Raw genomic sequence first — 21,764 nt, forward strand, 5'->3', positions numbered from 1 at the left:
TTTATATTATTTGAACTGGTTTTCAATAAAAATTATTTCGGAAGATGAGTAGTTTATTTAAGTTCGGTAGGTACCTGCAACTATCTGAACGAAAAATATTACAATAGCGCCTTGCCCCTTCTTATATTTAAAAAAATTGCTTACCACAGAAGAAATTATCTTGCATTTTACCAACATTAGAAAATGAATGTCATGCTTGTATGTTTTATGATAAGCGACATAAGTATTTTTTGACATTTATAAAAACTCTGAAAATTGTATCCTGCCGCGGCCGGTGAAACAACATTAAAATCGGTACGTAGGTAGGTACTTTCCAGAAGAAAAAAAGTAAGCATTCTTTTAATTTTTTACTATAGGGGGGGGGATAATATTAATATTTAGCAGTGTGAAATGTTATAATTTAAGGTACTTTTTACTTTAAAGGTACTTTAAAACATGTTGCCGAATTTGTCTCATTCAATTCCATTACTATTCGAATAAAGAAATCGGTTGGCATAGCAACAAGCAATATTATATCAATAAGTAATTTTGTATGGAATGCTCGAAGGACGTCATTTTTTGTCAAATAGATAATAACGTCGACCGTTAAATTGTTATGTGTTTTATATAATTAACCAAAATGATGAACTCAAGTAAAAATATGGACCTTGCCCCGATAGCAAGGCTCCCTCAGGGAAATCCAGTCGAAGCAATAGGAGATTATTTCCAGTCATTGATGGAAGACACGATTGTCAGGTTGGTAGATGAAAAAAACTGTTCGGCAATTATTTTTAATTCTGTGCTTACAAGCTTAGATAAATATAAAATATTTACCAAAAATAAATATACAGAAAAATGACACACAGTTAATAGACATGTTGTATTTTAAATACACTTTTATCAGTTATAACAATGAGGAACATCTATTTCAGTAAGCGAAAGTGCAAAATAATGCGTTATCAGAGATGTGCAAAATGGGTACCCAAAACCATTTGAAATGCAAAATGGAAATGGGTCAAAACTTTTCCATTTGAAAATGCAAAATGTAAAATGGTTTTTAGAAAAGCATTTCAAATGAAAAATGCAAAATACCTATTTTCAAAATGCATTGAAAATGCAAAATGGTTTCTCAGGTCAAACAATTAAAATAAATCTAGAATTTTTAAACAATTTTGTCATTTAATAATGGACATCAATGTAGAACAAACATTATACATGATGGTAAATCCAAAAACACCATGACTACAGATTATGAAACCACAAAAAATTTGCGCGGGACTAATGTTGCCAACGTAAAAACATATAAACTGCTATCTAACATTTAATATTACAGCGTCATGGCCCCATGTTCAGTATTTGAATCAGTATTTTTTGTAATGGTTTCACTCAATTGCCAGGGCTCCTACCAGGAAGCAACTTGACATACGGAAATTATCTCTCATGGCGAGGTTGAGGACCGACTGATATTTGGGGCTTATGAAAAAAAGATGAGTAGAGATAGTAAGAAGAATGTTGCAAAAAAGCATTTAAAATGGAAAATGCATTGAGAAAAGCATTTAAAATGCAAAATGGTTTTTAGAAAAGCATTTAAAATGCAACATGGAAAATACTCGTTTTGCATTTCCATTTGAAATGGATTTATTTGAAATAAAGCACATCTCTGGTTATTATCTATTTCGAAAAAAACGGATAAATTGACGTATTGACGTAATTGACGTATTATTAGTAAGATTTTTTATAAATATATGTGGACTAGTTTTTTAAAAATTGTTTTTTTTTTTACCAAACCCTGACTAAAAAGCTATTCTAGGTTCTACAGTTAATACTTTGGGTTAAATAAGAGTAGAAAAAAATAACCTCAAATCTTTCTCGTCGATAACAATTGCCGCCAAAACGAAATAACCAATAAAATACATTATTTTCCATTTCTGGAAATTGAAATATTTACTTCTCAATATTAATTTTTTTTTCTAACTGACACAAAGTAATTTTTTTAAAGTCCAACTTTTCCGTATATTTACCGAATCAATAGCGAGAAGTTGTAGACTACAATCGTGGTTTCACTGAACTAAGTACAGTGGACATACTTTATCAGGCCATTGATATTTGATATTTTTTTTATCTATAAACGTAAACATTTTTCTTTGAATAGTTATCCTTTTCACAGGCGGTGCTACATTTATTGTTCGATTAGTATGAATATAACGTGTCTTGCGAACAAGTAAATTTTTGGTTTGTCTATTAGTGACTTTTTAAATACCGTAAAAGAGTCACAACTGCTCCAAATAGTCTGGAGCCTGTAGGACCATGCTATCCTTGAGCCTCACAGGATATGTTGTAAGGCTCAAGGTAGTGGAGATGGGCTGGATATTCATTTCTGATCACCAAACGAGGCCAAAGTCATTTCGAGCAACTTCTCTGTTCTGATTTCTGGTCTCTCACAATGATGCTGAGAGTACCTCCCTGAGATGAATATTAATAAGGCGTTAACATGAATTGAATAATGTACATATATATATTCCAGAAAGCCTCCATTATGGGACTTCGCTGGTCGAATGGGAAACCAGGAAAAGGAGAGGGCCCGCTTAGCAGCAAACATCGCAGAGATGCGACTGGCCGAATGCAGGAACCACCAGATAGGACGGAGGATACACCTTAACGAGAGGTGGGACTCTCTGCGCGAGAGGCAACTTAAGCTCAGACAGTCGTTCATCAAGTTCAATAAGGTAACAGTAGGTACTTAAAGCGTACCCTACCTAGACCCGGCAAATCAGTTTCTCCGTATCTCGTTGAGTACAAGATTCCTCCTAGAATTGCCTACTTTTATCGGTATAGACTTCGATGATTCATTGATCGATGAGGAATTTCGATGATATTAGTCATAAAAGGACAATATTCAATCTAAAATAATATGAGTAAGGTATGAGAGAGATTTTAAAAGTTCCAACGTGAGAAAAGTTTGTTTTTCGTTAGTCAGAGTTTCATGAATTATGACGAACTTGATCTGTTCCTGTCTTGACTTTTGTTGTTTGTTTGTTGTTTTTGTGCCATATTTTTTGTGAACAAGCTATATTTTTATTTAAATATCATATATTTTAACATTTCTCCTTGTATTCTTCGTATAATATTATGTTATGTGTTGTAATTGGACATGGTCCGTTAATAAATAAATAAATGAATGGTGCACCTTTCCAGCAAAACAAATACAACCTATTTACAATATTAGTATCCTCGTTTATAGTATCATACTCATAAGGCTATTATTAGAGGTGCTAATGCGTACTAATTTCTCATCCAAACTTGTTCCACTATTAGAACGCGATAAGCGGCGCGCGTAAACCGGAATCGGTAGTTTCAGTCTGAGCGTTGGGAGAGTTGGAAGTCAGTTGGAGGTCAAAAAGCGAAACTTATTTTTTCGCTTCATGTCTCATCTAAATATAAAACATCAATGATCATGTTGATTGGGGTGGAAAACTTTAGGAACAGCAACTTGTAAATTAAACTGCGGTCGTCGACATTTTGAAACATCGCGGTGACAAAGTTTGGTTTAGCGAGGAAAATGAAACACGTTCTTCTATTAAAATCATAGACAAAACGCTTAACATTGGTGATTTCTATGCTGATGACCTATATCCTATATACAGATGATGTGCTAAGCCACGATCGACAGCTGAGTTGAGCCGAGCTAAAAGCAACTGATATACTTAAATGCTGCAAATAGTAGCGAACGTTTCTTTTCTGCGCAGGGTCTTACAACACTCGGTTTATGTTGATTCCTTACCGGACCGTGGACTAGATAGTTGATTTATTTATTTATCACATAGAACTCATAAAGGCGGGCTTAAGTATAACGAGATGGATCTGTCAGAACCAGAAGGTACCTATGAATATTTTCATTGTGTTTTCATAACCGTTGCAAAGGGGGAGGCTAGATTAACAGTTTCTCCTGGGGACACAAAGTTTATCACCACGCCTCTGTAGCACTTCGCCCCCGGAATATTGGTTTGCTCTTTAGACCATTTTAACAAGTTGCGGGAAATGAGCATTACATGTTGACATGTTTACTTATGGGATTGCTTTTGTTCAGAAAGATATTTTTTGCCGGGATATCATTATTTACATGAAAATATCTTATAAACACAATTTTTTCTTGTCATTTTAACGCGGTATTTGATTTTATTGCTTTATTTTGGGTTTTATATACACTAAATGCTACACTATGTTGTGGATATAAAATTAATTATGGACATAGAACAAACCGAATAAATTTTTTGAGACAGAACTGAGTATTGCTTTGTTTTTTGCCTACAATGTTTTAAGCGAAGGAGTCAGTGCCATTGGTCAAAAAGAATGTGGAATAAACCAACACAATATATATGTATTTATTTATATTTTAAAGAAAGAAAAACATTCCCGGGTTACGAATAACCTGACAATATTTGAAAATCTCCTAGTTAACATTAAGCGAAAAACGTTGCTCGTGTTGTGATGCAGGACTTAGCCAGCCGAGGAATTGAACATACTACGCCTGGGTGGGACCTAAATGCGATGTCAACTCAGCCACCGACCGGTGTTATATTGTTATTTTTTGGTTTTGGAACAAAAATTTTAAAACTTTTTGAAATAAAATTCTGTTTATTTTTACTGGAATAAATCAACACTAAGGACGGGTTGTTTCGGAGAATTTGTCATCAAATTTCAACGCTCATTTTCGGGTTCTGTGAAAGTCATATTCAAGTTCTGTTATTATATCACTATGGGTTAGTTGCTTAACAAAACTGAAATAATAACAAAACTTGAAAAAACCTTTCAAAGAACTTGAAAATTAACTTTAAAATTTGAAGAATTATTAAAATTTCTATGTTCATTTTCGGGTTCTGTGAAAGTCAGGCTAGTTAATTGACAGTGAAATAATAACAGTACTTGAAAAGGACTTTCACAGAACTAGAAAATTGGAGAATTATTCAAATTCTCTGAAACAACCCGTCCTAAGCATCAGTTATACATGAAAAATTCCATTTCGTTAAAAAATTTCTGCAGAATAAACGAATATTTGGCTAGCGACTTTATAAAAAACGACAGAACTCTTGCAGCATTGAATATAATCAATCTTCCTTATTTCTCCCTCTCTGTGTAACATTATTTCCCCTTCCAGTTCGTCTGTGAGAACCAGGACAAGAGGGAGCGAGCCTCCACTAAGATGACCTACGACTCCAAGGCGCTGCTCATCAAGAGCGAGGAGACAGAGCTCATCAGGAAGGAGCTAAAGGAGATGACGGAGGTGTGCGAGGAGATGGAGAAGTTTCTATTAGATCACACAATGTATGAGGCAAGTGGAAGTGTTGTCATGAAAGTTATCTGTTTTAACTCGACCATTTGGCATTTCACCTGTCTGTAAATTTGTTTCATACGTTCCGGTTCAAGATGGTGGCCTTATTGGATACTACCCTTTTATCCCGCCAGAGTTCACATAATCGTGGTACAACGAGTTGTTAAATCGGAATGATCAATATTATATTACATATTATGATACATACCTAAATAAACAATTGTCATTGAGATAGTGACGTTTCTTTGGATGAATTGTATAATGCCTTATTTGAAATTTTAAGAAAAATGTTACGAAGGGTGAGTCAGGGTAAGCGCATACACGGGGGAAATGCGTCTAAGCCTCTTAGATTTCTTATAAATTATTTCCGAGAGCCGTCATCTATTAAGATATGTATCAAAATACTGTGTGTAGTCTCACATAAATATGGTGCTATTCCAAGCATTGGCTGACCCGTGATGCCATTTCAAATTATGATGGTCGTCATGTCGTAGATTTCAACATCCGAGTTGTGTTTTTCTATTCAATCGACCTTATATTTCGATAACCTCTGGTGCCAGGATGCTGTAATAGGTGAGTACCTTTATTTGGAATTGAGCATTATGATGTAAGTATTGATTTTATAATTACTTTCGCGGGTTATGATTAATAAGACTAGATACACTCCCCCCATAAATATTTGGCCATGGGGAAGTGCGATCACAGAGTAGATGCAGTTGCCCCACAAATTTGCAGTGCAGTGCATTTTTTTCTTAATTTTTATTCAATAATTATTGCCAAGTTTCAAAGATAATAACAATGTTACTTTACATCCATGAGTAAAAAAAAAGAAAATTATCTATTTATTGGATTTTTAAAGGCAGTTTTTTTTCAACTTTTGATTGTACTTGATGGTACTTCAGCCTTTTTAGTCTTCAAATGCACCTATTCGTTCAATTTTCTTAAAATGCCTCAAATATCAGCTATCCTAGGAGGTAACTTTCCTGTTTTTAATAGATTTATGTTAGGAAATGATTGATGATCAACCTATCAATGTTTCAAAGGAATGTGACATTTATTCTGCGATCAGTTGAAAGTACATCTCGATGATTTATATGTAGCACTTACCCCGACTCACCTTAAAATATTTATGGTTTATTATTAATTGTAAGTAGGTTCTTAAATAGATAATCTAATGATATCAGAAGAAATTTTGGTTTTGATTTATTAAATAAGTGAAAGTAAGACTTTTTTTTTCGGAGGAAGCAAATACTTTAAGGTTTGACATTATATATTAAATGAAAAAAACACACTTTGTAATACACCACTTTTTTATTGAATAACTGAGAGCCAACCATATTTTGTTAATCTCAAGCTTCATCGGGGCTATTATATGAACTGATAATATAATAGCCCTGATGAAGCTTGCGAAACCTGGTTGGCTGTCAGTTATCTAAAATAAATGTTCTTTTGATCAATATTTTATATATACGAAAGCTCTTAACAGATTGCTTTGAAATTTTGACACTACTTTGCATTATATTGTAGAGATTTCACCTGTGATAGTTAAAAACATGTTTTTTTGAAAAACAGCGCCATCTGTTGTACGTAAAAGCAACACGCGCTATTTTTTCTCTATTTGTATAGATAAGTCAGAGCCACAGCAACGCGTGGCGGGGTACAGCTAGTATTTCAATTAAAAAGCGGTGTATTACAAACTGTGTTTTTTTTTTATTTAATAGAAACATATTTTTTGGATGCAAGGTCCACTGGTCACAGAACTACTATTTTTTTCATTCAAAATTTTCTATGTGGAAGTGGATTAGTAAAACTGAAAAAATTATCATTATGTGTTAATGGAAATCTGTATAAGACGCAATATGAAGAAAAAAATACACCCGTGTGAGCCTTTATTAATTTATATCAATATCTGTCAATTCACATCATTATAATGAAGGTTTTCTTGTGGAAGAGGAATAATAATATTAATATGAATAATTCTCTATTTTTCGAGGGTTTTTTTCTTTTATTTTATTTTGTTTAGGAACAGCTATTAATAACATAATTTTATTATTAAATCGGTATATGATAAATCAATTAAGTTTCATCAATAATGATCTAAATGTACAAACAAATAATAATACAGATACTCATCGATATTTTGTCGATCTATACTACAGCGTAAATAAAAAAAATAAAATAAAAAATAAATAAAAATAATAAAAAAACTAGAACAAATAAACAGTACGAACAGTGAAAACTATGACATAAAAACCTTTTCAAGGTTCGTTTGAAAATGCCTACATCTCTTATAAAATATTGCTAATTTATTAAATATCAAATTATTCGTCTTCAGGTTGAAAACGGGCCTTTAACGAATAATCAGTAAAACATTCAACATCAGTAAAATGTCATTATATTTTAATCTATCATGAATACTCATTTTTCTCCGTGTTGGTATACTCAATACGTCATTCGATTTGGTGTGGCGTTCGGGCCAATGAAATCCAATTCTTTCAACAGATATGATGAATCCATAAAGCCTGTGAGAGACATATCGCTCAGCATTCATTCCCATAGGTAGTGTATGGCGAGCGATATGCTGAAATATGCCAACCGTGATGCGTATAGCTTAATGTGTCTCCACCCTATTACGTTTTTTCACATTTTTGTATATGAATAACGGGACATTGAATTTTTTATGTCTCAATGTTGTGAACTTTCGTGGATAGGTAAAATCTAATATATTTTTACACTGGATATAAAAAAGTAAAATAATAAATAATATAAAATGTGTAATTTTAAAACTACTAAATAAAATGTACAAAATTATTTTTTTTGTTAATATTAGTGCGAATATTTCCAAAAAATAGCTGATGCCTGTTTTCACCCCGTTTCCGTGGTGTCCCATTCCCTCTAACCCTTATATACACCTATTGCTCCTCTGGGACTCTTTTTACGGGGTGATTATAAATTATTTTGTAAGGGACCCCTGAGGTGATATTTTACAAAGATGATGGACGACACGATTGAAATTAATTATGTATTTACCATTTTGTTGATATAAATGTATTAACGTTGATTATTTTTAAAAAAAGGGTACCTTTGTATTATATACTCGTATTTATATATATGTGTTTATTTTACGATAGTGTAGAAATAATTTGTCTTTAAAAGTGGAAATAATGGCTAAAGAAAATACCTTAAGAGAGTAAAACAGTCTTTCAAAAACCAGTTAATAGTTCTTGGAAAAGTAGACCTCGTTTCATAAAAAAATGTTTCCAATTTTCTCTTAACATCAAAACCAAAATTTCCTCTGAAATCATAATAAAAAAATGTGTCTTATTTTCTGTAAATATAAAAATCAAAATTTCCTCTGAAATCATAATAAAAAATAAAAAATTCTAATTTTATCTTAACATTAAAACTAAAATTTCCTCTGAAATCATAACATTTGTAAATAGGTATGTATTAATAATAATAATCTCAAAATTATGTTTTCTGTTAAGTACCGTTTCGAGTAAAGGAGATGAATGATAATGATTGGATTTTTCCTTTGTGATATATATATATATATATATATATTTTTTTATAGAACGGGGACGGTTTACATATAGTTCCCGTGATATATCTCCCATTTTACCTCATTCCTTTAACAGTCACACGGTCCCTTTTATAAAGTTCACCAGGCTTGTTATTGGATATGTGGCTATGTCTTCTGGTTCCACAATGTGTATTCCCAGGTCTCATTTCTCCTCTCCAATCCCCCTTGGTTCCCTAAAGTAAAGGCCCCAAAATGGAAGAGAACCTCATATCTCTTCTCCACTCCTCCTTGGTTCCCTAAAGGCCCCACGATGGAAGAGGACTTGGTCTATCCTCTCCACTGCTCCTTGGTTCCCCTATCTATCCTTTGTTATAAAACATGTACATTTTAATTTTTTTGTGTCGTTGCCGTAGGAATTTTAATAGTACCCATGGCATTTCGGCAATGTGTTTTAAAAAACGTAGGCAAGCGCATAAATACATATCAACATATTTGTATATTTATCATTTCCAGGAGTACTTGCGCTCCGTTGTGGCGGGAAAACAATACTTTCGGCAGCCGACTGATGTCCTTAACCGATTCGAAACGATTAGTAAGAGATTAAATATTTTTATTTCAAATATATATTTTATATTTATAAACGACTTGTGGGTTTTAACATACACTTGTAAAAATAATTAGAATAAGGACGAATTGTTTAGCAAAAATTTAAATGTAGCATTGTCAAATCAAATTGCAATTCCGCGCCATTTTGTTATTTTGACAGTTGAAGACATCACCGTTAAATGACAATTCTAAGGACGGGTTGTTTCGGAGAATTTGATCAATTCATCAAATTTCAACGTTCATTTCCGGGTTCTGTGTAAGTCCTGTTCAAGTTCTGTTATTATATCATTATAGGCTAGTTGCTTGAAAAAACTGAAATTAAAACAGAACTTAGAAGTTAAAACAGAAAAAATCTTTCACAGAACTGGAAAATGAACGTTGAAATTTGATGAATTGTTCAAATTCTCCGAAACAATCCGTCCTAAGTCCGTTTCATCTTTAGAACATATTGTGATCAGCAGAAGAGGATTGCGTTGTTAAGCTTGTCAGCATGTCACAATTTGATAGAAAGAATTGCCTCGAATCACCTAGAATCGGCGTTTAACGTGTAAATTAAAAATTTTTTAACAATATATGGCCATTTGATGACAATGCTACATACGAATTACTGCGAAACGATGGGCCTAAGTAAGCTAAGGTAAATTTACATAATATTACCAACAGTTGGGCAAAGTTATACAAATAGGTAGTTGCTTGAAATGGCTTTAGACGTTTGTGTTGATCAGATCTAAATATCCAGATACTTCGCAACCTTCCTGTACACCATCGCCCCCCTTTCCCCAGTCTCTTCCACCTCACAAACAGGGGCGGGTCGTGACTTTTGAGTGCACTAGAGTGCTAATTTCACAAAAAATTTCATTGTTGCTGTCGTTGTAGCTGAAAATGATTTTTTATTTCTTTCCGAAAATTCGATTTATTTAGTGAAGATTTTCAAAAAATCCGTACGGCCGCGGCGCACGGCCAAACTGAAATTTCCTGAAAATCATTATACATAAAATCGAATTTTAGAAAAAAATTAAATATCCGTTTCAGCTACAACAACATCAATTATGCCATTTTTGTAATATTAGCACTCTATTACACCCAAAAGTCAACAGCCGCCACTGCTCACAACATACTCAGATCGGTGATGCCATAGTCCCACTGGCTCAGGGCCGGACAGTTGTATTGGCAAATTTGTGCCGTTAAAGTTACACGTAAAGTTCCGAGTGCAAAAAAAAAGTATAAAATATTACAATTACATGAAAAGTTACTTCGTTTTAAACCACTTTATTATAATGTAGGTATAGGTATACGTTATTTCAACTAGTTTAGGTTATATCCTAACCATCTTCAGGAAAAATTAATATAAATTAAACAAATGGTCTGATATTATATAAACAAAAAGAATTATCCACAAGTCTATTTTTTAAAGTTGTTCCCTTTCTCCCCATGTTGTGGTAACCCCTATCACCCTGATGCTCTATACACCTTTAATATGCTTTATCTCTCTTTATTTACCTCATATATATTTTGAATCATCAAAGGAAGCAACCATTCTGTGGCTTGATACTGTAAATGAAAAGTTACTTTTAATTTACACATCAAATCAAAGGCGTATATCATAGACTAAATTAGACACATCAATGGCGTATATATATATATATATAAAGTACATATAATATCAAATACGCCCTTGATATGATGTGTAAATTATAAGTAATTTTTCATTTACATTATCAAGCCACAGGATGATTGCTTCCTTTGATAATTCAAAATTTTTTTTCCACAAAAACCTTTTAAAAATAAGTTAGGTGGGTAAGTCGTATTGTTTATTTTTATCCAAGTAAAGAAAATTCTTTAAAAATAAACCTCCAAGTGAAATCCACATATCAGACCTTCGTCAAACAGTGGATTGAGAATTTCTGCTGATTATCCCAAAGCAATCTTGAATGTGACCCCCGTCTGTAGCCAGCATCCATTCCAATTTTCATCTCTAAATTTACAATTTTCAATTTCTCCACCTCACACTATGTAAATAAATTGGTTTATTGATTCGCAGAATTCCGAAACGTGGGTATTAAAGATATTAAGTTATTGAATAATTTTAAAAGCAATAATGTCTACGTCTCGAATTCGACCGTGGTTTTATAATAAGAAGGTCGTAAGGCCAATCAATTTTCAACGGATTAAAGCTTAAAGTCCGGGCTTTGTTTCGGACTGCGGTTAAAGTTGAGTACGCCATTACTTTATGATAGATTATTGTTTTAAATTAGTTTCTGATAAAAAATATGTTTTGAAGAGACAGGGCTGTGAGTGAACCTAGATCATAGACGTGAAATGTAGTTTATTTATTGACTTGGTAGAAGTTTTGGTATTGGCGAGAGCTTGCTATTGGATATCCTATTCTAGGAAACATAATTCAGGGAACTAAGTCATACCAACATTATATTTTACTCACTGACTGGCCTTCAAATCACAATAGGTATTGTCATAAAATAATTTTGTAGAGTTGTATACTGCCGCGGTAACTAAAAGCAAAGTGTATTCCTTGAGACTCTCAATGAAGATACTGTGTTTTTATTTACGACGGCAGTACAGGTTGTATCAGCAGATACCCAAAGAATTTTAATCAGCGATCTCTTGAGCGTATAAGTAAAAAAGCGTAGATGTAATTTTGCTGTCCGATGACATTTTTTTAATTTTTTTTTTCTTCACACGTTGCCACTGTGATACGCAATCCGCCTCGTTCCAGCCTCACGTACACACAAGACAGAGCCATCCGTCGTGACATGTGGCAGCGTGATGGTATTTTTTTCTTTTTAAACGATTTTTTTTTAATATTATCTTCGGACAGCAAAACGACATCTATATTTTTTAAACGAAATATGCTCAAAAATCGCTGGTTAAAATCCTTCGCGTACGTTCTGACACATCCTGTATACCTGACTTACTTTAATCAGTGATTCCTGACATTATTTGGAATAAGAAATTTCAAACATATTTTGGTCTCCGGTGACATTTTTGAAGGTTTATTATTATTTTTTCATAAATATACCTTTTTTATATCACATGTCATCACTGGCTAGTCGACCGAGTAGCAGACTAAACTTTCACCCCGACTGTAACTATCTAATACTTACTTATTTTTGTAATGTTTTTAGTTTATTTAAAACATAAGAAATTTCACCAGAAATAAGAATGAGGGATTTAGGAACTAGTTAAAGGAAGTCAGGTACACCTCTTAACACCCCGCATAAGCTGCAATTTTTTTTAAAGGATACATTTAGTGAATTCCGCATAAGAGTCCCAACTGCTCCGCTCTGTCCCGGAGCCAGTGGGGATGCCATATGCCTGTTCGGCATTTCAAATTAGGTACGTTTATTAGGCTGAAAGCAGTGGGGAAGGGAATAAGATGTGGAAGATTAAGATTTGGAAATGTCTGCCTATTCCAATCTGGTTACTAAACACGCCTAAATCATTTCAATTTTGTTTCGATTCTGAATGGTGATGGTTTTCGACCTGGGTAATACAAAGAGTATTTATCACTCTAGGCTAATTAGATATTTCAAAAGCATTGGAAATTAGGAAATTCTTGAATAATAATTTTAGCATAATCAATAACTAATTAAATTTAACGTCCCAATCTTATGTTCTCGCTAATCTGAACCCTTCCCTTTGTATTTCTTCCCACTCTAATACAGGCCCAGGTGCTTGAACTCATAACTTTGCTTTTTTGACATCATAATGATCCTCCCGATTCTCGTCCTGCCAGCGGTTATTTAAATAATCATTAGATGGCTCCTCGTGAAGCACCAAAAATACCTTTACAAATAATCATGCATGAAATCAGATTCTCAAAGAATGGATTTAACCGGATAAAATAGAATAGTTATAAAACAGAGCACTATCAGTTAGTACCTTCCGTCTGGTTATGTATTGTTAGGTTAAGTTTATTGTTTATTTGCTATTTTTATAACTTGCTATTTCACATCGGGCTCCTTTATCTTATATCCGGGCTTCATTAATATACTGAAATATGAAAAGCCAACGACCTCGCATCAGTACAGTAGTCCTTTGTCTCTGATCACTGACACTGAGCAGTTTATCATCATTAATCACCCCTAAATGCATCCCCCGTTCATTACGATTGCAGCGAATGCCAAGAAGGTGTTGGCGGATCGGCAGAAGGAAGACCTGCAGGCGATGGTTTCCATCCATTCTGAGATGAACGTCGTCATGGAGAACAATATCCTGAAGATGATGGGGCTCAACAATGCGCTGGCCGAACTGAGGGTAACACTATCACTTATCTATTGCAGGTTTTAAAATACTGACAGGGGTGAATTCAGGCTACTACTCCACCAGAAAATAGATGGAATCTTGATTCAGGTATTGACTCAGATGCAATGATAGCCGTGTTCGATGGCATTTTATGGAGTAAGCTGTAGTATGCTAGTGGTGCGTGGACTTCGCACTAAACCTTCACTGGCTCAAGTGCCCTGAAAGAATCCACTACAAATTGTGCTGGATGGTGTTTAAATTCATCAATGAAATGGCCCCACTCTAGATTTCTGAACTATGCGTCCAGGAAAACACTGGTCTGAGGCAGTTAACTCTTAGATCAGCAACATCATCAGCTGTAGCAGACTGATGGAACCTATGCGCAAGCCAAATACTAAGTTTGGTGATCGCGCTTTCGGAGTATCTGGGCCGAAGGCTTGGAATAAACTCCCTCCAGAACTAAGATCCATAACAAGTCCAACAGAATTCAGGTCTAAACTAAAAACTTACCTTTTTAATCTGTCATACCCTTAAATTAAATATACCAATCCTGAGAGAAAGTCCAGTTACATCCAATTATGTCCTAAATCCTGTATCTAAATTTCGCTAATAAACAATTAGTTAATGTTAATTAAGTGTTAATCTCAAGTGACTTGCCAGGTAAGTATTGTACTGTATATTATCTCCATATATAGTTAGTAATAACATAAGTTAGTATTATATATTTGTACAGCGCCCTTGAGGTGATTTTGAACAAAAACGGCGCTATAAATATCGTCCAAAAATTATTATTAAACTAAATATATAAATATGCTGGAACAAATGCAGAAAAAAATGTATCTTGCCCGAGGTTTATGCACCCTGTGAACTTTTTTGAGACAACCAATAGATTTAGCCTAGAAACTAGACATTTTACATTTTTTATTGTAATATAATGCATCTATCTATCTATTGATAGCCTTTTCCTCTTGGAATGCTACAGCTTATACGCGTGTGAAAACTTCAGTCGTAGTCGTCGCCACGAAATTTTCAAGATACCTCATGGCAGAAGAGATGCTATAGCATACAATAGCGTTACAACAGGAATGGTGCTATTGAATGAAATTTCTAAAAAGGTGGATATATTTATGATTACTCCTAGATATTTGATTGTGTTTACTTATGAACTTTCTTTGTTTCACGCGTAATTTAAATAGAATAAAATATTAGAGTCGGTATATCATTTGTAACTCTTTCCAAAATGGTAGAGTCTTTCAGATTCGCTATAGAAAATACCATTCAGAATCCAAACGTTTAATTTATTTAATTGGCTTTAGTCATGTCTAGTGACCAGGTCCGAATAGCAAAAAGAGTAACCGGATACTTCCCAAACCTTCTATTTCCCATCTACTTCCATCCTTTTTACCTGTTTAAAATTCAACAAACTGAAAAAAATACACGGAATATGTGGAAACCCTCCCACATATTCCGGGTATTTGGGGCGCACATAATAATCACATACTTAACACCTCCAAAACTGTCCTATAACAATGCATTTTTAAACTTATCCCCGCCTCACCACGGAAAGCAAAAGCAGTAACTTGCGCTCAGGGCGTTGTCGGTAATTTAAGTTGAAGCTGAAATAATTAATGCCTCGCCTTTGGCGGTTGTAAATCCTGATACCACCCCTGGGTGAGAAATAATTAAATAAGATTAATGATAATGAGGGCTTGTCGCGTGGTGTTGCACCCCTGAAGCCTTGAAAGAATAACCCCCTTACGATTTCTCTGGGGAATGATAAACATTAATTTGAAAGATAATGGATCATATTCATTTGACGCATCTCGCTTAGTGCTTGTGGAATTTTTCTGGGAACAAAGAAATCTTGACGTGATGATTTTTTAACGTTTCTATGGAAGTTGGGAATAAATTTCTACCGTTTGAGTAATTAGACTAGATACTAAAGATATTTTATTTTCAATATTGCTGTTCAATTCGAAAAATAAGTAATTATTATAAGCAATAATTATAAGCCTGAAACAGCCATATGAATTGGGACATGGGGACAACAATTGATTTTTAATATGTTTTAAATTTATAGTTGAACTAGTCAAGACAACGTCTGGGCGGGCAGACGTTGTCTTGCCGCAGTTAGCCTAAATATGTGGTTTTATGTATTTTTAGGCGAGAAATCTGAAAAAGAAAATTTTAGATCTCGACAACAGCGCCACCTATCGGGTCCAAAACTATCCTATATTTAAAGCTGGGACCAACTGGATCCGAAATCGGTTGGGCGGTTTTGGAGATTAGCGTGTACGAACACAATGACACGTGATTTTTATATATTAAGATTGGTTCCATGATAACTCAACACAGTGACAATTCAACACACTTTTAAAAAGTGATATAAAGTCATTAGAAACGAGGAAAAATTTTTTTTTAACCTTACCTAACCGAACCTACTTAACCCAGTTAATAAAGTTTTTGTTTCATCACTTTCCATGACTTTATATAACTTTTTAAGGGTGTGATGAATTATCATTTTGATGATTTATCCGGTCACCAAGGGTTCCATGATAACTCAACTCAGTGACAATTCAACACACTTTTAAAAAGTGATATAAAGTCATTAGAAACGAGGAATTTTTTTTAACCTAGATTAGCACGTTGCACTGCATGATCATTTATTTGTTGCTGTTAAATAATACGGATTATAACATATTGATCATAAATTGTGAAGTTGACCCATTAAATTTAATACTGATCTTTTTAATTTTCCGTTTATTTGACTCGTTTTTAAAATTTAACAAGTACACGGTGGACTCTATGTTCGATTTCGGCTAAATTGAACTATACGATTTTAATATTGACTTGTCTGATCATTGATTAGTCGATATTATTCATATGGAATCTATTATATGAACTTTTAAAATGTGACGCTGCCGCTGAAGACTAGGTGATAATTTATTTTATTTCTGTTAGTTAATTTAACAATTTCACTACAAATCACGTCGACCTTGCAAATTTTAAAAATAGAGAACTTAAGTTGACCATAATATGTTCTAGAAAAGAAATATTCATGGACACAGTGATGAGAACCCTACCGCTGTAGGTACTTCAAGCGCAAATAATATAAAAATATTTTAAAAGTAACGTTTCAGACATTTTAACCATAAATGGAAACATGCGATTTTTTCTTCATTATTGACTCAGCGTAGTGAATTCCTATTTTAACTCAACCGTTTTGCATTTTATCTATCCGTAAATTGGTTTGTGCGTTCATTTTCAGGGTGGTGGCCGTTTAATAGGTCAGTAAAAATTCTTTATTCAAATGTGAAAGTGTCGTGTTTATTAGGACAGTAATATTGTAATAATGTTATGGTAACCACCGACATGAAGAAAAATTTAAAAAAAGAATTGTCGGTTAGGTAGTGGCGTTTTGGACAAGTTGTATAATTCCTCACTTGAAAAAATAATTGTCGGTAAGGTAGTAACGTTTCTTAGGACAAGTTGTATAATTCCTCATTTGAAAAAAGAATTGTCGTTTAGGTAATGTCGTTTCTGTGGACAAGTTGTATAATTCCTCATTTGAAATTTTTCAAAGTTCCATAAGTAACTCTTGACAAATTTGCCGATTTCGAAGGAAACGTTGGTTTTGATTTATTAAATTTAGAACGCTACGTCTAATATTCTCAGAACTACTAGTTTCTAGTTTATACTAAATATAATTTGTATTTGCAGTATAGATATGACAAGACCTGCACGGAGAGTAGGAAATGGGAACTGGTGCTAAACAGAGCCAAGGAGACAACTGCTGGGAAGCAGATAGAGCTGGCCAGGGTGCGTGATAGTCTATGGGACTTCTATTGCAACATCTGCAAACAAAAAGGTTTGGCTTTTTATTTGTCACACAATCAAATTATTGAATTAAATGCCTACTCTAAATCTGAATTACACTACATATTCCTTTTCTTTCTTCCTTTCCATACTTCCTTCAGCCTCGCAACTTTCCCCAAAATTGGGATGCTATCGCCCCCCAGTCTCCTGGCATTTATTTTTTATTTCACAAGAGTTCCAATACCTCATTAATCATAAAAATGTATGCCTGATCTGACCCTCGTTCAATACTTGAAGATACTGCCAGTAGCACACTGGCGATGGACGTATTATATTAAACATCTATGATTGGAATGGCTTTGAGTTACGTTTAAGGCGACAGAGACCTTGATAGTGAGGGGTTTGCTCGAGGTTCACATTTTTATTTAATTCCGACGAATTCGTAAATGTAATATCTATTTTACCCGCGGATATAAGTTTTTTTAAAATATATTTATGATTAATAAAAACAGTACCTGACAATTAAAATATTTTCTTAAAAGGGTTTGAAAAATTTATAAAACGTTTTTCAACTATAAAATTAGTTCACATGTAGCAAACACTTTATGGATTATTTATAATTATAAAAAGTAACTTTTTTAAAATACCTCTTTCTTGTATATATTTTAACCCTTTATAGGACAACTTTTTTTAACGATACGCCCTTAATGGTTTTATTTATATATTTTATATTCTTTTTGATGATCAGAAAAAACCTTATTTTATTTTTATTTTTTGCTTAGTGTTTTTGAAATTTTCGATTTTCCAGCGGTCTTTTTTCTGACCGGTGTCCATTTAGGTAAAAAAAAATATCCAAAATTTTTGTTTTCATTACAAAAAGACAGGTTGGTAAGGAAAAATGTACTTTTATTTATTTGTGTTACAGGATAATAACTGCTTTGATAATTTTATAGAGAAACTGACCAGGACGCGATTTTCGTAAATTTACTCACCATGTGCCAACTTCGGGGCGGTTGGTTCGATTCAAGACCTCTGTGCGTTACCTCGGAATGATTAAAACCCATAAGGGCGATTATAACTTGTAAACATAAATAAATATAGACCTTAATGTTGCAGTTCTCAAAACTATCCGTTTTTAGCTTATGACCTATAAAGGGTTAAAATACAAAACCAGCCGGTTTCGGTTCACCTTGAACCTTCATCAGGGTTATATAAAAACGAGGGTGGTTGAACGCTTAAAGTACATCAGACTATTTAAACAGGCGCTTAAATAGTGTAAGTTTTTCAGAATTCGCAGCACACCTAATAGATAAAGATCACTTTTTTTAATAAATACTCCATTTTAAACGTATTCCCCTATTCTCCATCTACTTTTACTCTTCTCTCTTCCCTACCTCTCCCTCGCCCCCCACCAATGTTGATGTTCTTTCTCCCTCTTAAATCTTACCTATAAACACACTGTTACGCTGTTATTGATTAAATGTGTTTTTATAAAACCCTGATGAAGGTTCAATCGAATTAATTAAAATAAATACTGAAAAAATATCAATTTTCTAGGCTTTCTAAAGCAAAGTCAACCGTAGCACAGTGGAGGATTTTGATGATTTTGCGCCACACCTCTCTCGGCGTTCAACTTTTCTGTGATTCATTGTTGTTTTTAAGTGTTAATATGAAATTTTTTGTTAATTGAAATTTTATTAACGCTTTCAAATAGTTTTTCAAAAAAAATACAATTGTGCGCTAGGTATAGCATATTATTGATTATAATAACCACAGATAATAAAAATACAAAAAATAGATGAATATAACAATAAAAATGTTATATTACCAAATGAACCCAAATATAGAATGTTATTTTTAGTTGCAACGTTATTTTTATAGAATTTTTTTTTTTACACTTACATCTCTGTTCTGCAACCCATTACAAAGGAATTACTAATAACTAGTAACTAGTTACTAATGTTACGTTACGCGCCCAATATTTTTGTATTTGTTAGAGCAATTTCGACCGTAGGTCCGCGCAATACGCCGGGCCGTGCGTCGCATATTTGTGTGCACGCCTTCTTAACTTATGCCGTTAAGATTCCGACTTTACTAGGTTATTGTGTCGTTTTCTCTGCTCAACACCTTTCCATCGTATTCCTATCACTTCAAAGCCATATTCTTCTAGCGCCCTCTTTCATCGGAGGTTCGCTACATCACCAGGGCATCGGTCTCAATTTACATTAAAAACGAAAGGTCAAATCAAAAATATACCACAAAATCGACTCAAAATGTGGTGTAGATTTAGTAGTTTCCCCAGTGTACCACGAGTTGCTGAATACCGTGTATAATACGTTTGGTCGTAAAGCATTTTTTAATGGAATAATGATCAATGTAGCATTAGGCAGATTTTGGGAATACTGCTAGCTGTGATTAATATAGTTGTGTTTTTTTCTATGCATTTCTATCTACTCAGATCATTGCGATGTTACCCAAGATTTCGGACCATTACAAGGTTGAACTGGCATCTCTAGCTATAAAACCCTCAACAAAGGGGAATGTATAAAACAAAGGGAGCAATCCGACGTGTAAATGAATACTCGTAGACAGAAATATCAGGGAGATTAATTTCGGATCGACTGAAATCTTAAGGCAGCATAACTTACCAATAATATTAAAGAGTTTACTCTCCATTGGTTGATTGTATGGGCTCTCTGGATAGTCTGTGGTTTTAGGCGAATAAATTAATGTAAAGTGGGAAAGAGCGGGCGGCGCACAGTGGGCTGAAAATCGCCTTTCATAGACATAGAGACTTGAATTTTCAAGGGTATTTTTTTTTGGCTAGAAATGGATTCTGCTGATCATTACTATGCTATGATCAGCAGAATCCATTTCTAGCCAAAAGAAAAATACCCTTGAAAATTCGATTCTCTATGTCTAAGAAAGGCGATTTTCAGCCCACTGTGCAGCGGTCAGCGGGGTGTTAGTAATAATAATGTTTAGCTGATTTGTGTAGCGCCATTTTTGTGAAAAATTACCTCAAGGACGCTGGAGGTGCCCTCATCAAACTATTATGTTGGCATAGCTGTGGAACTGCCCTGCAATAATCGCAGCAATATTACATGACGTGTGCTGTGAATTGATATAGCCTGTTACACACATTAAAAATGTTATGTTTACAAGTGTGTAACATATCGAAAAATGCTTCGACACAATTAGTGCCATCATGTTATAGGTTATCAAATTAGGTTCGGCCCAAAACCCATAGATCAACATCAACATCCTTAGTTTATTTGTTATTTATTTTTTTGGACGCATATTAATTACTGTATGCATGTACGGTCATATTTGATATGTATATTATACTTTGATTTACTTTAACCATTTCAAGTACTATTATTTGAATTCAATATTAATTACGGCGTTGGTATTTTGCCATTACTTATTAGTTTTTTTCTCTATATATATACAATAGACATTATTTTTCTTCTTTTTTTTAAACATTTTTTTTATAATACATATCAGTATATTACATAAATTTATTTTCTAATTACCTTATGAGTAAATTATATTTAGCTATATTATCCATGTATTATGTTACCCTTACATACATATACTGTCAATTTACCATGTAAAATCCCGATAGGGCGTTAATAAATAATAAATAAAATAGCCAGGTACTTTCCACACACTTTCCTCTTCCCCATCTCCTTCTCCTTCCCATTATTTTCAGCTTCACAACAGACCCCAATCAGGGATTCCATAGTCTTACTGGCTCCAGACCGGACAGTTAGTCGGGAGAATTTTGGACTAATTTAGTCATATTATTGAAGTTTTCTACAAATTACCAAGTTAACGGTTACTATTTCGCAATGATTTTTATTTTATTTCCAGGAATGGAACCCAACGCGGACTACGACGACTTTGACACGCAACTCATATATGTATTCAAGGGCATCCTCGAACTTAGGAACATTGTCATCAACTCCCAGAAGAAGATGGCAAAGAATGTGGCGTCCAATGTCAACCATACCCCGAGAAACTAATAAAGACCTACCGCTCGTAGCTCCGTTACTCACCTTCTGTTTCTCATAAACATAAACTTAACGAACAGAGAGGCTACAACCAAGCTCTCGGCGACAGACCTGATCAGGTCAAGACAAATACATTCATATGGCCGATTTGTCATCTTTAGCAAAATTACCAAATCATAATTACCACTCATCACAGACCAAACACAACACAATTTAATTAGCATGTATATTA

At 33.9% G+C, this 21,764-nt stretch overlaps 1 protein-coding gene across 1 annotated transcript; it reads left to right on the top strand.

The window, feature by feature from the left end:
• The first annotated feature begins 471 nt into the window (after positions 1-471).
• Positions 472-21,544, top strand: LOC149417996 (coiled-coil domain-containing protein 42 homolog). The gene is made up of 7 exons (XM_089639878.1): positions 472-735; positions 2,504-2,705; positions 5,135-5,308; positions 9,345-9,423; positions 13,573-13,712; positions 17,421-17,568; positions 21,393-21,544. The coding sequence occupies exons 1-7, from the start codon at positions 620-622 to the stop codon at positions 21,542-21,544; spliced, it is 1,011 nt and encodes a 336-aa protein (XP_089496004.1). The 5' UTR covers positions 472-619.
• Positions 21,545-21,764: the final 220 nt, after the last annotated feature.

Source organism: Hesperophylax consimilis, chromosome 14 (genome assembly GCF_061612785.1).
Source record: "Hesperophylax consimilis isolate HC1 chromosome 14, BYU_Hcon_1.0, whole genome shotgun sequence".
Classification (NCBI taxonomy): Eukaryota; Metazoa; Arthropoda; class Insecta; order Trichoptera; family Limnephilidae; genus Hesperophylax; species Hesperophylax consimilis.

Bases quoted from the DNA above. Each gene is read 5' to 3' on its own strand.
- LOC149417996 (XM_089639878.1), top strand. From the start codon at position 620: ATGATGAACTCAAGTAAAAATATGGACCTTGCCCCGATAGCAAGGCTC. The intron at 736-2,503 runs GTTGGTAGATGA...TATATATTCCAG, and splicing joins ATGGAAGACACGATTGTCAG to AAAGCCTCCATTATGGGACT. The intron at 13,713-17,420 runs GTAACACTATCA...TTGTATTTGCAG, and splicing joins ATGCGCTGGCCGAACTGAGG to TATAGATATGACAAGACCTG.